Here is a 19497-nt window from a genome sequence, read left to right on the forward strand (position 1 = left end):
CTTCTGCACAAATTGCAGTTTATCTCATTCCTGCCATACTGTGTATGTGCTGGAAACCACAGTAATGTTTATTGTCTTTGGGTATCTTCATTTTTTTGTTTGTATTTGGACTAGATGGGTAGTGGAAATGAGTGAGTTTGTGGTTAAAGTGAGACACTTAAATGGCTGCACTGTCAGGTAGGAGGATGTGTAGACATTGCAGTGTTGTTGCAAATTGGTTTGCTATGGTAACAATTAACAACAGTATGTTATTATGTTTTGCCCTGAAATATCTTTTACAGAAGTCTTGAAAGACAATAAATGTAGACTGATAGAAGAAGTGCTGGTGTTCACCAGCCTTAAATGTCACTTAAATTGTTTGCCAGGTAGTGATGACATTAAGACCTGGCTGTTGGCAGCTTTGGAAAGTAACAACATTAACTGTGACAATTACTTCTTGATTTTGGCATGACTAATGTGGTCCTATGTTTCAGCAGTCATGTATTCCTGTGCCTCCTTACCTGCAATCACTAGGGGGCAAATATAGCTTTCTTTCCTGTTTTTGGACAGAAAGGAATCTAAATGCCCATCAGTTTAGCTGACTATAAACTACTGTGAGTTGTTCTGGACCTGCCACATTTGACTCTTATTCCCAGTACTTATAAAATGTATCACAAATCTTTCTATCGTGTATTCTTGTTTGCTCTGTAAAGTACGAGATCAGGAGGAGGAATACACAATTTCATGGAGCATGGGTAAGCACAACATGCAGCTGTACTGTCTAACAAAGTGATTGTCTTAAAATCTGTTAGGGTACTTAAAGGCAGAGAGACTGTTAACTTAAAGGATGTTTTTCATAACTCAGTTCCATGGGAAAACTTCTTAATAGCATCATATGATGTGAAAAGTTTTAAGAAATCTGATTAACGGTAGTCATGAATTCTATTTATGCATTTACCTCTTTTTGAAGTAAACCACAGACCAATTAATTTCAGTTTCCTTTTGTCTCTGTTCCATGCCTCTTTCCTTCTGGAAAGAAGGCACTGAGTTTATGCTTTTGATTGTGCAAAGAAACAGTAAAATGTTTTAACTGAAATCAACATGTTTTTGATGGCACTTTTGATCTGTGATGCCTTTCTCTTGCATTTGTTATTAAAGACAGATACCAAAACTATTTTGAGTCTGGCTTGAAGCTTTATTCAGATTTTTATAGGCATCCAAAATGGATGTTGAGAGTCCTGTCCAATACAAACAGCATCTTGGATTTTTTTTATCTCTTCCTAATCAACAAGTTTAGTGCAATTGAAGCATGAGAAGAGTCTAATATTTACATTATCTGACTGTTCACCAGACAGAGAAGGAGGCATAAAGCTCTGAACTGAGAACTGCACTTTGGCAAGCAATTAGAAATGCAACAAGCTGTAAAGCAATAGTTGAACTAATTTTCTCCTGTTCTCTTTCTCAGTAGTTCCCCTCAGAAATGTCAATCTTAACCTTTACAGATCTAGAAGCATGACATAACTGTGCATGCTGAAGACTTCTGAATGCTGCAGTAACATTTTTTTTTTATGGCCACGTGTCAGTCCTGTAACCAACTTGAACTATGAAGACTTTGAGAGGACTGCTAGAGGAGATACAATTATTGATGAAAGGGGAAAAAAAGTTCCTATTTTGAGAATAACGTAAGTGATGCTGGCCACAAGGAGCTGACGTAGAAGGATTTTACCAGCATGCATATGTTAATGTGGCATATATTTATCTGCAGCTTGCCACAGAATTTTACATACCAGTAAAATTCTGAGTCTCCAGATTGCTATAGGTTGTCACTATGTGTTCGCAGAATGGCAGCTGTTTAATACAAACTTTTCCTGCCAGTTCCTCTGTTTTCATTAATATTGAGTACCTGACTGCATGGCATCTTAAGGAAAATTTGTGTCCATATATCCAAACCCTTGCGAGGTATATATTTTTGTAATGCTGATTAGTGTTTCATCAGAGTCTTGTATGAATAAATGCAGAGTTAAATAACTTGTCTGTCATCAGTTGATATGTTTCCTACTTTCTTCTAGGAGGAGATGACCGCAGGGTCTTACTTTGGCATATGGAAGAAGCCATCCACTCAAGAGTCAAACCAGTCCAGCTGAAAGGAGAGCATCACTCTAATATCTTCTGCCTGGCTTTCAACAGTGGCAATACGAAAGTGTTCTCTGGAGGTAAGGACGAAGATTGATTCCCTGATTTCACAGAAGCATTGTGAATGTCTTAGAGTAGAAGCCATAAGCAACATCCTGCCCCACATGAGAAGTCTTTTCCATAGTCCTTTAAGGATCTGGAAGATGTCCTTAATCAGCAGCTGAAGGTTCTTCAGGAGCAAGGAATTCTTTAGCTATCATAACGTTTTCAATTTTGTCATGCTTCTCTTTTTCCCATACCCTGGTGTCAGCTCGTTGTGTCTCCAGCTATCATGAGAATCCTGCGTCCAGTCTGCCCCTCCTTGTGCTACAGGCTGTGGAACATGGTCTTTGTTATTCCCTCATAGCTGTACGGAGAGCAGACCCTCCATCCTCTCTGGCATTCAAGCCAGATGCTTGAAAATCTCTGCTGCTACTCGCTGATTTTACTGTACCCTTAGATGGTTAATGAAGGGCTATTGCCATCTATTGGTGGATTGCTTTTTCTGACGTCATTTCAGTCCTCACTAGATAAATGCCTTTCTTTTAGAACTGTTGACACATTGGGCTCTAATTTGCCTTGATAGTCTTCATCTTCCTTAATATAAATCCACTTTTTAACAGAAAGTTTAATGCAGTCTTAAAATTAATATAAGGAAAGTGGACATTTACTTGTTCTGGGGTAATAATCCCTAGATTTTTGTTTCCTTTCATTACTTAATTTTTTTAAGTGGTGAGGTAGGGAGGAAAATTCAGTTGAGAAGAAAAAGGCCTGAGACTGTCAAAATGCCATCGGTGTCATTTTTTGCTGTACTTCATTTCCGCTATCTGACATGATAATAGAATGGACAGGAGTTTGTAACTTTCGACAATATGTCTGTTAGCATGCAGCTAGATCTCTTTCAGGATATTATGAGACTACTTGATGGGAGCCTTTCACTACCTTTGAGAACTACAAATCAGTGCTCCCAATTGATTTTCAGCATGTGAATGGTGGAAGCTTCCCATCCTCAGTGCTGTGTTAAAGTTACAACATTGCTTAGAAAAGAAAGACATGACAAATTGGTTTCAAATTTTAAGGATCAAATTGTTCAGATATACTTCTCAGGTGGAGAAAACCTCAAAAATGTAAATAGTGATTCCTATCTTCTGATTCAGGGCACGGCTGTTTGTTTTGTGAGAGATGCAGCTGTCCACACTGTCTTCAAATGAATGTATCTGCATGAGTGATTCCAATGGAAATTTGGGCTAGAGTCTGTTTTACTTTAGTTTGAATTCAGACAAATGGAACCTTACATGAATATTCAAGGAATGAACTGTGCCAAATCTTGCTGGAGCAGCTGTAGTGGTATTTTCTCATTTCCAGCTCAACCCTTTGTACATTGCTCCAAACTCTCAGTGGCTACTGTTTTCACAGGAAGGGCAGCAGAGTGGTTTGCCTGTACCTTGCTACTGCAGTTAACATAGAATCATAGAATGATTTGAGTTGGAAGGGAACTTAAAGATCATGCAGCTCCACCCCCCCGCTATGACATCTGCAGTTAAAGATTTACACCATCGATTATGGTGCATTTTTGCTAAGATGCCAGGTTAGATGAGCTGTGACAGCTGATACATAGACAAACTGGCCGTTCTCATCTTTTTCCTCCTCCAGTCTGCATAAACACACTGTGCTCTGCCAGAAATTATTTCCATTGGAGGAGTCAGGAACTCTTTCAGCTACTCCACCAAGATTCACAGAGCTCATCTGTAAGGGCTGTGAGTCTGACTCCTGAATTCTTTGTAAAGAGTCATTTTGCTGCATGTCCTAGATGCACCATCTGTTTTATCTCTGTTGGTAAAATTGGACTAACTATATTTATTCCCCCAGCAGTGTTCTGGGAGATTCTTTAAAGGTCTGAAAGAACTGTGGGTCCTAAGATCTATTGGTCATCATCTCCTCCAGTACTGAAGTTGTATTCAAATCATGGAAGTCAGAATACTTAAAAAAAAAAACCAAACAAAACAATCCTAAAAATATAGCATATGGGAACCAGCCCAAGGCACACAGAACTCAACTGGTTCTTTAAAAAAAGCTGGCAGTGACTGATGTCTTAGGATCTGATGTCCTTTCCCTAAAGCAGATCTTGATAGCAGAGGAGAAAGGGTTTTCCACTTCAGTACAAAATGAATTGCATCCACGGACTTTCAAAACTCTTTGCTTTTAAGGAGTGCAAGTGTAACATGCACCACATGTAGCCATTACAAAAATGGAAGGGAGGAACTGAGTGGACAGTGTTTTGTGTGTCACCTCTGGAGAAAAAAATGTCTCAACATACCAGAAAGTTCCCATTCCTGGAGAATACTGTTGCCCTTCTCTGCCCACACATGCTGAGAGTAGAGCTGCATTTGAAACGAAAGATCCCCTCTTGGCAAACTGCATGAGCTTTGTGTTTAATGTTAGGTGTGTGAAAAGCTGAAGTAAACCTACAGCGTACTGCATTTGTTTCTGTAGGAGCCTAATGTGACAGATTGGCCACCCTACCTAACTGTGGCCTCTGTATGTGCTCTGCAGTATTTTGTCCTTGCAGGTATGATTGAAGGGAATTGCAGATACTTCTTGTATTTCTGGTCATTGGAACTGCAGTTATCAAAACAAGAGAGGTTATAAAAGGAGAGTTGTGTATACAATTACAGCCCAGTTATTCTCCATAAAGAATGAACTCTCCTGCGTTAAAGTAAAACACTATAAGGGGGAACCCTACTGGGCTGAATAGCCGTGATGTTTTCTGCAAGGAAGAACCAAGTTAGATTTTCGTTACCACCTTCTCCTCCCACACACAAAAGAGAGAGAAGCTGGTGGTTTTTCCACACGCACCCTCCTTTCATTCTTTCTTTCCCATTTTGGAGCTTGTGGTGGAAGGTAAGGTTGATTCCATGATGACTAGACGCCTGAATCCAGGCATCTAGAATGTTTCTTGTGTTCGCACTGTATGGAGAGTGAGGAGCAGGAGCATCTGCTCGAGGAAATTTTGTCACTGGAGAAAGTAGGATACATTTTTCACTGCTGAACTATATAGGCACTGGAGGAGTTTTACTAGATGTAAACTTTGCCTGTAATGTATAAGGGGCAGTTTCCATTGCAATTAACCATCAAAGGACACTTACGTATAATTGTCTTGCTTATTGTACCATGGAAAAGATTAGCTACTGCAGTAATCTAAGGCTGGCACGATTTAACTAGGAGGTTGTGCAGAGAGCAAGTGGATGTAGAAAAATCTCACACCTCGTTAGTCAAAGAGAAACTTTCTCATATTTCTTCTGTTGGGACAGAATACAAATTGAAATGTTCATGGGATAAATGAAAACTGAGTCAACTGAACAGTTAAGAATCATAACATGAAATCTTGCTCCTTCTGAACCCCTGGCTTTGATGTGCATTAGGAGAGCTTCACTACTTGTTATCACAACTACAAAGGCATAATGAGCATAACATTATGACTTTGTGGGCTTTCTGTTCTTTTCTCCTGAATTAAATATATATATATATATCTAAATATTTCTAAAGAGAAGGTGCCAAATTAGATAAATTAATATTCAGTGCAGAGACAAAAAAATATTCTGTTGCTACAGTTGAAAAACACTGCATGAGCCAGTGAAATTACTTTGTAGCTGTGACCCTCTTAGTCTGCATGCATGTGGTTAGTTTCCATTGTATTCAATGGAAGTGATCAAAGAAAAGTGACATATTTGTCTGGTTACTTGGTTTGGTTTTTGTTAATACAAAAGAAATTGCACTGGCTGTCATGTTCATGCCTTCTCAGTGGTTAGAAAACCTTGAACGCTGACAGTGTGAACTGGCGGCTTTTGAGCTGGGAGCCCAGTGCATTTTGCTTATGGCATGTTTTTGCCTTCCATTATTTTATTATGGAGCATCCTCTGAGCGGGAAGAAAGGTGTATTTGCATGAAAGTCAAAGGTGTTCTGCTGTTTCATGTAATGTTCTTCTCTTTACTGCTATTGTCTCAAAACTGAAGCTTAATCTGAACAAAGAATGTTCATTAACACAGTTGAGTAGAATTATTTGTTGAGCAGTAGCAGATGGAATGGATTAGTGCATTTGATCATGACTGGAGATGTCACATGGAGCCTTTCACATAATTGAGCAGTGGGCTGACCTCTTGGCAGCTAAACTGGTCTTCTCTCTGCTTCAGTTTTGTTTTCAAAATAGAAAATTTAAAAAAAAAAATTGTTTTTTCAGTTTTTTCAGTATAATGCTTTTTAGCCACTGGAATATGATGTTAAGTGTTTATATTTCTCTTTATAGGAAATGATGAGCAAGTTATACTCCATGATGTTGAAAGGTAAATACACAATTTGTGTTTCCACTGCTTCAAGAGCTTCCTTAATGTCAACTCACTGGAGGCACTTTGTTTTAAATTAATGGTCTGATAGAAGAGCATAGTGTTTTAATCCTGAAACATTCTTTTTATTTAAATTCATATCTAGAATTAAGTATTCCCCACCACCCCATTTTTTAGGCACTTGGGTTCTGCATCATTTTGGCCTTGGGAAAGCAACTGGTTATTAAATGTATATGCTCTTCTGCAGGTAGCATAGTAGATTCTGAGTAAATTCAGAGCCACATTATTCTGGGACATGTACAAGTATCGTGGCACATACAGGCTTTTTTGGTTTGTTTTTCAAAACACTCACCAGGCTTGTATTTAAAATAGCTAGGGCTTGGCCTACCTGACTGCCTTTTAAAACTTCAGTTGCGGCTACCTGATTCTCCAAACTAATGTGAAGTTTATTAATTTTGATACTTACGTTTTACCAAAACTGCAAAGCAGTTGGGAATTAGGCTTTGTTGTGCTACATCAACATTAGGCTAATTAGTAAAGTAGTTGGTAATGTATTAGATTTGGCTTCTCTGGATAGCATATCATTCTTTTGAGCTTACTGCTTTTGAAGTAGAAAAACTGTTAAATTAAAATTTTGGTCTGTACTAATAACTTCTACAGATTTAAGCAATGACTGTTTAAATAACATGAACTCAAAAAATCAAGTATAAAGAAAAGGCTGGAAGAGATATTTGCAAGAACAGAGACATATAAAACCTTAAATCTTTGAGTTGCCTGAATCCTGGGTAACGTAACTGGGACATATTTCTTGCTATGTTTTTCCAAAGCATTTTGTATTGAACTGATCCATGTACACTGCCTTCCAACATACCTTATGGCTACTTAGTATGTAAATCTTACATAGGAGCTGGGCAAAAGTAACTTCCCCTTGGTCTTCTAATACTTTCTCGGGACTATTATGTTGTTTGGTTGGGAGTTTTGTTGTTTTGGTTTGGCTTTTTTGTTTTTTATTTCTGGGGTGTGTGTTTTTTGTGCACTTTTTGTTTGGTTTTGTTTGTGTTTTGGTTTTGTGTTTTGTGGTTTTTTTTTGGTTTTTTTTTTTTAATTAAAAGTGGATGTGTCAAAATTTTAGATGCTGGTATTTGTTGTTTTCTGACTTTTCAAGCTTCTACAATTTCTTTGTCCTTGACAATTTTCTGTAGAAAACACGTTTTCCTGCCACGTCTTGCTCAGGTGTTCTAACAATGTCTTTTTCATACATATGTATTTTTAATGTGCTTTTGTCATCAGGAGGTTTTTGTAGCTATGCTAAGTCCAGTTTGAATGCATTGTGAATTCATTCCTTTAAGGATATTTGTGTGATCTTCTGAAAGAAACATTACTAGTCTGACACAATGAATTCTGATTTATTTCTATAGAAAGTTACTCTGTCTTCTTGGATGATAACACTTAGTCTATCAACTGCTTTTTCATACTTCTAAATGGCTTTTTCTGTTACTTTTTTTTGGCCTTTCTCTTAATGAGACAGAATTAGTAGATCTGTCACTAAGAGCAGCAATTGCTGTGTGTGCAAAACACTAATTTTACATGGGATCTCTTTGATGGAGCTTTCATAAGCTATAGGGATTGTATACAAACTGCAGTCTCTACGGAAATAAAGGGGTTTTGCCAAAGAAATAAAACAATCCCAGCATTTTCTGTCTTAGTATTTTAGCTTTTGGCCTCCCAATACCAGTATTTCCTCATTTTTAAATCATCTAAAATGTTGGGAAGAGAATCAAAGAATGGGCTTTTTGGTTTTTTTTTTGTAACTGCAGAATGACTGAAATCTAGGTACTTTTGGGGGAGTTATTTTTATTTTGTTCTTTATTTCTGCTTTTCTCTATGTGAAAAAATACAGATCTGGTCTGTTGCAGAGAACCAAGAAAACTTATTTTAAAATGCCAGCTGGAAAGTTGATCTCTTGTTATTTTCAACTGAGCTTTTTGACAGTATAGAAACGTATATTAAAGAACATAGTTCTGTCTTGTTTTCCTTTTCACATTAAGTAGTAAAAATTTAGCCCACACATCCCAAGTACTCTTTCCCTTTCTCATTGCCTCTTCCCAAGTTTAATCCAATACAACATGGTTTCCATAGTATCTTGTGGTTTCTGAAGTTTTTAAATTGTGGGTTTTGGTCTGAGGTGTTTTTTTTTTCCCTCATAGCATGACATCTTGGTCACTCTACATGGGCTTTTTGTTTGATTTTTACTCTAATTAAACCGAAGGGTCATCTTATGCAGTTACATAAACCTTGTCACAAAGTATTACTGGGTAAAGCTGTAAGTACTTTGCTTTTTAAAACAGTGGCAAGAGAAGGAAGAATGATAGTACTGTGTGTCTTTTCCAGCACTGAGACCTTGGATGTGTTTGCCCATGAAGATGCAGTGTACGGCCTTTCAGTGAGCCCAGTAAATGACAATATCTTTGCCAGTTCATCAGACGATGGCCGTGTTCTTATTTGGGACATCCGAGAGTCTTCCCATGGAGGTGAGTTCTCTAGGTGGAAAAGATCACTAATTTAGGAAGAATTTCGGAAAGGCAGGGAAGGGAAAAGTTATGTTTAACTGGGACAATTTAAACAGGGAATGTTGGAGAAGGATGAAGGTGAGGTGTAGTTCTTGTGGCCAGTGATAGGCAAGCCCTGGTCTTTACAGTTCAGTGTTATTGTCTTAAATGACTTCATAAAGTACCAGCATATTATGCAGGTTAGCATAGAACTTGGTATTAATAATTTTTAACTTGCCTAAAGCAGCAGTGCAGGATGTGTTTCTTCAATAAAAACATCTTGCTAAATTAAAAGTCAATTAGGAATGTGTAGTTTGGGTTTTTTTTCCTACAGCCTAGGTTAAAAAAAATTGGATGTTTAGGAAGCTGTTATTTTGCCTTGAATAATTTTCCAAAGCTATTTAGATATTTCTCTGTGACACTAGAATCTATCTTATGCATAATGTTTTCTGATTATATGGAAACTTAGAGCCCTTCTGTGGTAGCAGAGAAGTTGAATTCTTACTGAATTCAATCTTTGTTTTCTAAACTGAACTGAATACCATTCTTTTATGTAACAAACCTGCAGCTTCTCAAAACACTGCAATCTCTGTTTTTGCGGCAGCAGTTTTAAGGCCGAAGAATCTCTATTTGGAACTGCGGTTACATAAATTTGGAGAGGAATACTTCAATAATTGTATTTCCTACAGAAATACCTAAGTAGTACTTCAGTAAATGAAGTTGTGAGTTTATAGCCATGCTAGAAAACACAAGGCTGAGAGTTCTAAACTAAGCAATCTGCAAGGGTATGGAATCTGATTCCCTTCCCTCATAGCTAAGATAAACTTTCATCTTTTTTTTGTAAGCCAGTTAAAGGCAATTACCTCAACTCATGGTTTCGAAGTGGTCTTAATGGAAAGTTGTGTATGATGCTGAAATCTAGGTGATGTATTTTGTGACTATTTGTACACATTTGCTCTAGGTCAAAGTTGCTGTTTAATTGAGCTTTTTACATACATAGTGAATTTGATAGCTTTTCTAGACTGCAATTCTGTCCCTTTTTGACTAAGAAATGAAAGCTGTAACAAGACATACTTTATACTCCCACAGGAGTTTTTTACAGCCAGTAGTATCATGAGGGCTTTATTTAATGTGAGTAACCAGAATTAGGTCTTTCTTGATAAGCCCCACCAGAATACTTGGAGTGGTTTGCTTATTGATGCTCTCCCTACCCAGGCATATTGCTTTCGTATAGATAGAAATTAAACATAATATCACTGCAATGAATTTTCAAGTAGTCTCATTCTCACTGTGAATCGTGACTCTCTTGTGCAATTGTGATGCCCCTTATCTCTTTCCCATCTGGTAACTCTATTAAAACAGTCTGAAAAACAATGCATACACTCAGTATATGTATATCACAGATTTTAATAAAAATACCTATAATGTCTCTTCTCTGGATCCACCTTTGAGGAATATTAATAGCTTCTTCTTAACCCATGCAACTCCTTTTGCTAATCCCAATTGCCTATAGCTAAACGTGATACTATACCACATATGAATTTAGTCCTCATTAGATCTTCCTCTTTTTCCCAGTATAAAGGTCAGTTACTTTATCAAAGAAAGAGATCAACTTAATCTGATGTGACTAATTTACCTTTGGTAAATTCAGATGTCACTTTATCTCAATTTTTCTGTTTCATGATATCTAAGTAATAAGACCAGATGCTGAGCATGGCTTCCAAATTAGGAATGGTGAAATGCTCCTTTATTGCCTTCTCCTAAATTCTACACCAGAGAGATCTGTCTGTGTTAAGAGAATACCTGTTGCTGACAGTGGATGTCAACAGTGAGACTGAATGCTTAAATGCTTCAGTACGAAGCTGACCAGAACCATAAGCTAATGTCCAATAGGATCTGAGTTTCTGAAATTGTGTGACGTGAGGTTTGTCCTCTTTCATTGTAGTAAAACCTTGTTGTTACTTTTACTGTTGCTCAGTCTTCAAATGAGAAAACTGCACCAGTGAAAACAGATTGAAGTAATGTTAGCTGATTGAAGTAATGTTAGCTGTGGTACATTTGGGGCTTTTTTGGAGCAGTGTCTTAGGTTCTCTGAATTTTAAATAAAGGGCTTTTGCATGCTTAAGTAGGAGTCATGAGTCAGCGTTTATGTACGAGCCCTGCTAATGTTTACTCCAATATGATGCTTGTCACTGGGTAATCCTATTGTCTGCAATGGTATTGTCATGGGAATAGGCACTGTGCCTGCCCACTGTTAAGCTACCCTGAGTGACCAGCATATTAAAATCTTGCAAATAACCTCCTAGTTTAGAACAGTGCATTAAAAGAAGCTTTAAAATTAGCTTCATTACCTTTGTGTTTCTCCCTATTTTTCACTGCCAAGTGATTTATGCAGTAATTTTTATGAACTCACTTAATTTTTGTTTGAGATGGTGTTGAGTTTCTCCCTTGAGAAACACTTTCATACCCCAGTGTATAAAAGCTGCAATTGTGAAGGAACATAAAGAACAATAAAAAAGAAATATCCCTACTTTTCATTAAAATGACTTAGTGTCTCATTAGTTTAGCTCCTGTAATCTCTCTTTAATTTGACAGGCTGAAAGGCAATTTTTGATATCTTAGAAGAAAACTGTGGTACCAAGCTAGGCTATTTATTATAAAGAGGAGAAGGAAAACACCAGTAATTAGTGACAACAAATTGACTAAACAAATGTTCACAAATTAAAAGTTTATTAAAAAAAAACAAACTCCTTTATTTATCAATCTGATGTTGTCTCTCCACTCAGCTAATGCAGACCATTGCTTCTCAGTGGGGGCTGCCATTTTAGTAACACAGCCTTTTGCATCCCAGCAGGGATCTGATTTGGTGGTGCAGATGTAGAAGGTCAGTTCCGGTGTTAAACCTTATTTGGAACTGTCAGCAGACCAACAGCAATCTCTAAAGCCTTGGGGCAGGCTGGCAGAGCAAAGATTTGCTCCTGTTTTTCACTTTATCTTTGCTTCCTGTGACAGTTAATAGCACCAGAAAGCTCCAGCCATGGTGAGAGACCTTTGGTTTGATCACTGCTAAATGAATGTTAAAAAGGGAAGAAGAGCCTGTACAAGGGTACAGAGTCTTTTTTCATTACAAGCCCCTTGTAATGAATACATATGGGACAGGACAAGCAAAGGTTAATTCTGTCTCAGTTGCTTGATGGGCAGTAGTTTCAGAAGATACTGGGAATTCGGGAAGAATCTGTTTAACCATGTTTCATGTGCCTTAATGAGGGATATGAGGAAAGAAAATGAAGTACCTTTGGAGGTGCTTATGGGACTAAAGGTGTTTGCACACAGTGGATCAAATATGGGCAGTAAGAGTCTCCCAAGCGTGTGAGCAATGCAGTGGTCGCATCAAAGCAAATGGTGAGTGGAAAATTCTGGCATAATTCCTGAATCAAAACAGGCTTTGATTCTGGTTTCTTAGTTGAGTATGAGTGACACATAAGATACGTACAACACAGAGAATTAGACTGTGCCTAAAACCATAAGGCTAGCAGAAAGATGCAGAGGAGGATGACAGAGTCGAGGCTTTTTCCCAATCGTCATGAAGGCAGCATTTTGATGGAATGAATAGGGCAGAGTAGCAGGCCACAGTCCTGTTACACTAATCAAGATGAGAGGCAGAGTCTGGATGAGCATGTTTTTAACTGTGTGTGAACAGCAAAAGCCAACTGTTGACATTTTTATGCAAGAGGAACACCCTTCTTGTTTACTTGTACAGCTGTTTGTATGACGCTTAAGAGATGGCAGGCCTCTCTTTCCCAAGGTTGGTAGCTTGCTTGGAGCACTTCCATGCAAATTTATTTTGCTTTTTGTTATATTATTCTCCCATGTAAGCAATTGCTGCTGCATTTACAGGTTGGGTGATCATCAATGGCTGTGAAAGCTGCCAGGTGTATATTGCTAGGAAACTTTTGGAAGCCCTGCAGTGCATATTCCTTATTAGATGACAGTTTGGTAAAGAACCTTAAGAAGAATCAAATACTTAAAGATCAAGTGGCTAGTTCTAAACTCTGATAACCTTCCATAAGTAAAATGGTATCTTGAAATCTGGTATGTGTCGTTTTCCATACTTAGGCAAACTTAATGTGCGTGTGGGTGGATTTTAAAACCTCAGGTTTTATATTGCTTTGGATGTGTCATCTTGAGAAATGGTTTGAACATGTCTCCATATCTTCAGATCTTGTAATGCTGTTTCCATATTAAGCTTCCAAACCCGCTTCATCGAACAATTGCATGCACTATTTGTTCTTATGTCTGAAATACCAACTTTTTCAACAGAGCCCTTCTGCTTGGCACATTACCCATCAGCCTTTCACAGTGTGATGTTTAATCCAGTAGAACCCAGATTACTGGCGACTGCCAACTCTAAGGAAGGTGTGGGACTCTGGGATATTCGTAAGCCTCAGAGGTAAGATCTGTCTGTCCTTGTCCTATGCTGTGCTGTTTCTTTTCCTTGAAAGGTGATGGCATGCCACTCTTTTTTTAATGTTGGACTGTACGATGGTAAGAAAAGATATGGAACAAAGTTCACAGCTATGTTACTAATGCTGAATTTTGCATAGTTAACATTCTTCATATTTGCAATCTGATTTAGAACAGGGCTAGTTCTTCAATGCTAAGTTAAGTGATTTTTTTGGAAGCCTGCTTGGTTTCACCACTGGAGATTAACTTGGATTGTTGTATCAAGTTCACATCATTATATTTAGCACTGGCTTGCTAATACTGCAAGAAGCCATGGTGGGCACTGCCTAGTTTACAGTTTGGTTTTTTCTACCCAGCTCAATTTTCAATGGCTGACTAGAGGCTGTGGCTAGGGTAGTTTGTTGCCCAACACTGAAGGGAGAGATTAAGCTTCTCTTCAGGTCTTTTTCAGTCTTTCAGGTTTTGAAAGCAATTTCCTTTTTTAATCATAATAATCAGAAAAAAATATCAAGCACCTCAAGTAAATGTTTCTCCCTTACCCCCAACTTTTATATTTGCATGTTTCCAGTTACAGATGCAAGTGCAGAAAGGATAATTTTAAAAAAGTGAAGAGAGGGGAAAACAGGTGGTACTTGTTTTATCGTGCAGTAGCTCAGCTATTTAAAATCTTACATAGCATACACTTGACTCTTCCCTACTTGGTGAGTTTCTTTAAGTATCTAGAAGTGCATATCACTAGAAAGTGTTCCTGGGTTTGTACTATACAGAGAGAAAAAGCACTCTCATATGCAGTTAAATATAACTGGCTTAAAAAAAAATTATAAAATGTTTAGACATGCATTACAGTAGCAATAAAATTATGGTTTCAGGAGGGTTCATTATTCTTAAATTGTAAACATTAATGGTTTGAATTTCTTTTTATTTTTAAGCTTGAATCAGAATTTGCATGCTGATGCTGATGGCTCTAGAGCTCCTTCACATTTATAAAGTTTGCCAGAGCCCTTATTGGCTGCTGTTGTACAGTCTGCTATGAAATTTAGGTTTGATAAAATATAACTGAAAGGGAGTTAGAAAGTTCCCTAAGCAATCTTCACTTATCCTTGTCAAACTCTTTATGCCTAGGTCTTAGTTTGACGTTAGATATTTACATACTAACTTCAGCATTTACTGAATAGAGGGAGAGAAATACAAGTCCTTAGGGTTATTTTGCTCTTGCCAAACATCTTTGTTTTTTCCTCTTAAAATTTCTGTCATTTTAACTTCAATTTGTGCCTTTTTTCTCATGAACTAATACATGCACAAAGTTAACTACTTCTTGCCAAGCCAGGTGGCCTCATTCTGGTTTTGCGGGATACTTTGGTTTTCAGCTTCTACCTCAATTTTGTGATTTTAAGAACTTCTCCAAGTTGAATTCGTCTTGGTTTTGTGTATGAGATAATAGCCCGTGATCACACATTTAAGGACACCCATTTTCCACTGACTTGTGTCATTGTTCTTTCTAATGACAAATATAAAATAGCTACAGCAGAATTTAATTGGTGATGCTTCTTGGCAAGTAATTCTTTCTCCAGGTATAGCACCAGTGTGAAATACTTAAAAACCTTTGACAAATCTGAATTTTACAGTCTCTTATTTTTTTTTTTTTTAAAGATGAAAGGGGAGGGGAAAGGGTGCCTTATGTTAAAACCTCTGGGTCATCTTGTAATTAAAAATATTAAATGCAGTGTCTGATGTTTAAGCTTCCCCAACTACAGTGCTGAAATTCCTAGGTGAGTAGATCACATCCCTTTTTCCATGCACAGAGGCATGCACGTAACACCCTTATTGTACAGCTGGACAAATACTGTGTATACCATGCAGCTGCTCCCTTCAGTACTGAATTTTAAACATTTACACCTACTAGGTGTGGTGCGTTGTGTAAAATAGGCACATGCTTCCTGCCTGCAGCCTGCTCCTCCCAGAGGACACCGAAACAGGAGAGTGAGTAGTAAGAGGCTGCTCCTTACAGAGTAAGTGTTGCTGACTGATATTTAGAGCCTCAGACTTGGTCTGGGCAAGCTGTAACTTAATTAAATGCAGGTCATAAGTCTGCTTTCAGCTGCCATTTTTCTAGGACAGCCATCAGCTTTCATCCTTTGCTTGATCAGAGATGTGCCCAAAACATGACGAGAAGGGTGTGCTTGGGTGAGGGAAAGCAAATGGCCCACAGCACTCTGCTGCCACTGCAGTTCGTTCCCAGGAAACTCTCAGGGAAGAGAACTCTTCTGTGTGAGCTCTGTCCTGCTAGTGGCCTGCCAAAGCCAGAGTCCCTCATGTTTAAATAAACAAGGCTGGATTTTTAGTCTTTATTAAAGCAATAGAGCATTTGCCAAAACTCTCACTGATATTTGCAGATCTAGGTTGCAAATTTAAAATTATGGAACTTGATTTTAACGTATTTTATTAATTTGTTGATCAGTTAAGATATAATCCTCACTGTAGCGAGGAAGCGGATGCCGGAATTTACATTTTCACCTTTGGGTTTTAGTTTGTTACAGTCTCTTTTGGGGGAAAATAGATGGTGAACTTAATTATCAGGGGAAAAAAATATGTTTTTTGTTAAGGATGAAGTAATTCCCCTAATGCTATAAGTACTTGTGATAGACTTTACATAGAACTGAAGTTGGTGTGTGAACGAGCTTGTATACATTTTCCATATTTTTCTTAATAATAAAGGACACAAAGTGTAGTTTGAAGTAAGATATGTGCCAAAAGTGTGTTGGATGATGAATTTTATAGGCAGAATGTGTTAAACAGCCCAGAAGATATCTAGACTCTAGGGATAAACAGGAAGCTGTGTAATGTGCATGCGAGATCACTGGCACAGCAAAGAAGGGTTACTGCCTTGGCTGCTTTTCTCATTGTCAGAAATGTCTGCCAATGGTGGAAATCCTTGCTTCTCTACAGATTTGCAGTTCTCTTTGATACTGTCATAGGTATGCAAGATGTAGCACTGCCTGAGGTGTAGGAAGAATGAGGGAATAGAGGGTTTAGGGGGACACAAAGTGGAAGTATTAACTTTTTGAGGTTGTTGAATAGCACAATATGTAAGCGTAGTATAAGATTGCTAGATCAGTCTATTCCTTCCCTAGCCTACCTTTATATTGCCATTGCTGCACATGATGTTCACTTGTGAGGGACTTTATTTTATGCCATAAGCCATCAAGGGAAATTCCTCCTTTCCTTCAGTGTGATTCTTTGTAATACTGTTGCCTTTGTGGGAACTTCACGGTCCTATATCATGCAACCTGTGATGCTAGCAGAAATTACGAGATCAGGTAAACTTTAACTGTTTTGTCACAGTGTGTGGTAGTGAGGTTTTGATTGGGGGTTGAATGGGTAGAAGGAAGAACTAGTGTAGACACTTCTTAGATATTTGCTGTGGATTGCCAAAATAGTAACTTCTAGTGGGTTATAGCGGGGCTGCACCACTCCTCCAATACAGGAAAGGTGAAATGGTCAGATGTAGTTAATAATTGGCTGCTAGCGTAACACTTAATGTAAAATTCATTTTCGCCGACTACTGTCCTGTTCTCTATCAGTTCTCATGTGGAAGCAGAGTTACTAATGCAGCCATTGCTTGATTTGCTTCTTAACTGGAAACTGTTCCAGAGAATCTTGCTGCTGCTCTCCAGCAAAATCCATAAAGCTAATGAAGAGCCTGAAATTCCAAAGACTACCTGCTTGTGGCCAATAGCAGTACTGTTGCTAGCAATACCTTCACATAATGTGTATTATGGCTAACAGCACTGATGCAGTAATACTCATCACAGATGTAGCTGAGCTTTGATAAGCCCACCGTATTCAGCTGGCCTTGGCTCATTTGTAGGGGATCAGGCTTAATGCTGAAATTCTGGTTTTAATCAGCAGAGGCTCCTCAGGTGAGGTGTAGTTTTTCTTTAACGTTGCTCAGCTTGATGGTGCACTGTCAGAAAAGGAGTGATTAGCTGTTAACCTCTAAATTTGTGTGGTAGTCAGTGCAAATATGGTTAATCATGGTGTTTTAAACTCGTAGCTCTAAAGTTTCAAAATCTTGAGTAGAGTAGCAATATCCTAGTAAGTTAGAGAATTCAGATACAGATTCCATTGCTTGCAAGAAACAAATGAGCTGCATCTTATTTATGCAGAAAATCTGAAGAGTTTTATGCCAGAATATTTTTCTCCTAGATAGACAGCTCTTCTCCAACTAGATTATAGGAGGGTTTGTCTTCTAGCCTGTTATTAAATGTCTGCAGTCACAAGAGTTTGTTTTATCCACTGCTTTAGTCAGGCAGTACAAAACAAATATACAAATAAAAAAATATTTTTTAGAGTTAGAAAAACAGTCCTGATTATGGATGGATTTTATTCATATACTGCAAAATTGGTTAACTTTCTGATGGGAACCTGGGAGTGCTTTATATTCAGCTACCACAGTGAAGAAGATAATGAAAAAGCCAGCATTTCTTGGCATGCATGGGGAAATTTAGAGACAGTTGCGCAGCTCTGAATTGTGAAGAGTTTAGCTCAATTCAAATAGTCATAAATTGATTAGTCTTGCTGACTGAGTCAGGATACAGAGGCAAATTCATTTTGCTTTTTCCCAAAGTTCATTCACAGCTTGGTATGTTGTCTGTCTTAGATTTAGTGCAGCAGTTGAGATTTCCCACTTCTCCCCCAGTACACTAATAAGACTTGAGTGTGGGGGGCTGGCTGCTCAAAAATAGCATATGAAGCACTGTTGAAATAGAACTTAAATAAGTCCAGCATGATTACAAGTTGACTGGTGATTCTGGAAATCTTCTTTTTCTATTTTCAGAACGTGTGAGTATTGCCATTCTTTCAAGGTGGACGTTAAACTGAAAGCAACTGTATTGTGTCTTTTTTAAAGAATACGTTGAAAAGCTTAAGTGTGGTTTGATTAAAGAAGCTGTTGTAAGGCACTCGCACCACTAGATGGGGTCTGGAAGCTGTGCCTTTTTTAAGAAAATCAAAAAAGGCAAGTCTGTGCATCTTAAACTGTTTACAATAAAATATGTATTGCAAATATGTGTTGTTACAGAATTCGTGGGGGCAGCCCAAGTCAGTTTACATATATATTCCAATCAACAACCATGTAACTCCAGCTATTTCTAGGTACTCATGTTCTTCCTTCTTCACCTTTTCTGCATACGCTGACTCCCATTGCCTTTTTACTGAAATCAAAAGGCTGTTGTTTTCCCTAAGAAAATAAGATAATTATCCCATTAATTCTTTCTTTTCCTACGTTTCCCCTTGTCCCCCCAACACTTACATCACCTAATCTGGAAGTCTTTGAGATCAAAATGATTATTGGTTTGTTCTGTTAATGACCATCACATACTTTTGAACTGGTTTTCATACTACAAAAATGCTGTTCTCAGGAGTGTTTTCTGCTTGTAATGGGAGTGCTGGGTGGGTGCTTTTTACACAGTGAGATCCATTTGTGTGTCCAGTTCAAGAGTTAAAATGCTGCCTTTGGTTAGTATCAGAAATACGTAACTCAGGACAATTCTGTAAGCTTGGGAGGGCTTAGCTAAGGGTTCTCAGGACCTCATTCCTCCTATGTCCATTGCACTGGTTTTGTGTTTGACCTGTTTTTCAAGCCAACTCTTCTTGCTTAGAACTTAGAAAACTAATCTGGAAAAGCTGTGTAGCTTTCTTACAGCCTAGCAGGTTGAACTGGGTTCAGGGAGCACTCTGAATAGCGTAAATGACGGAGAAGAACAGGCTGAGAACAGGAGATAAGGGAGGAAGCAAGACTTTCCTCAGATGAGAAGCAGTAAATTATTAGAAATGTTCAGCTTTTTGTGGCATTACCGTTTTACTTTCTTCAGTTTCTGCTGCTATGCTAACCTCCCCCTTTCTTGTCTCATCAGCATGTTCCTCACAAGCGTTCCTGGTGGCTTTTTACAAAGTAGAAGAGGTGAAACATAGCTAAAGTTGGGGGTGATAG

General features: G+C 38.1%; 1 protein-coding gene across 1 annotated transcript in view; it reads left to right on the forward strand.

The window, feature by feature from the left end:
• DCAF5 (DDB1 and CUL4 associated factor 5) overlaps window positions 1–19497 on the forward strand; it is a 73821-nt gene that overhangs the window by 9270 nt on the left and 45054 nt on the right. Inside the window, exons 2-5 of the mRNA XM_009564888.2 lie at window positions 2049–2192; window positions 6456–6492; window positions 8884–9023; window positions 13362–13491. Of these exons, the coding sequence (XP_009563183.2) occupies window positions 2049–2192; window positions 6456–6492; window positions 8884–9023; window positions 13362–13491 (451 nt within the window). The remainder of the gene's footprint in view (window positions 1–2048; window positions 2193–6455; window positions 6493–8883; window positions 9024–13361; window positions 13492–19497) is intronic.

The sequence above is a fragment of the Cuculus canorus genome, chromosome 5, assembly GCF_017976375.1.
Source record: "Cuculus canorus isolate bCucCan1 chromosome 5, bCucCan1.pri, whole genome shotgun sequence".
NCBI lineage: Eukaryota > Metazoa > Chordata > Aves > Cuculiformes > Cuculidae > Cuculus > Cuculus canorus.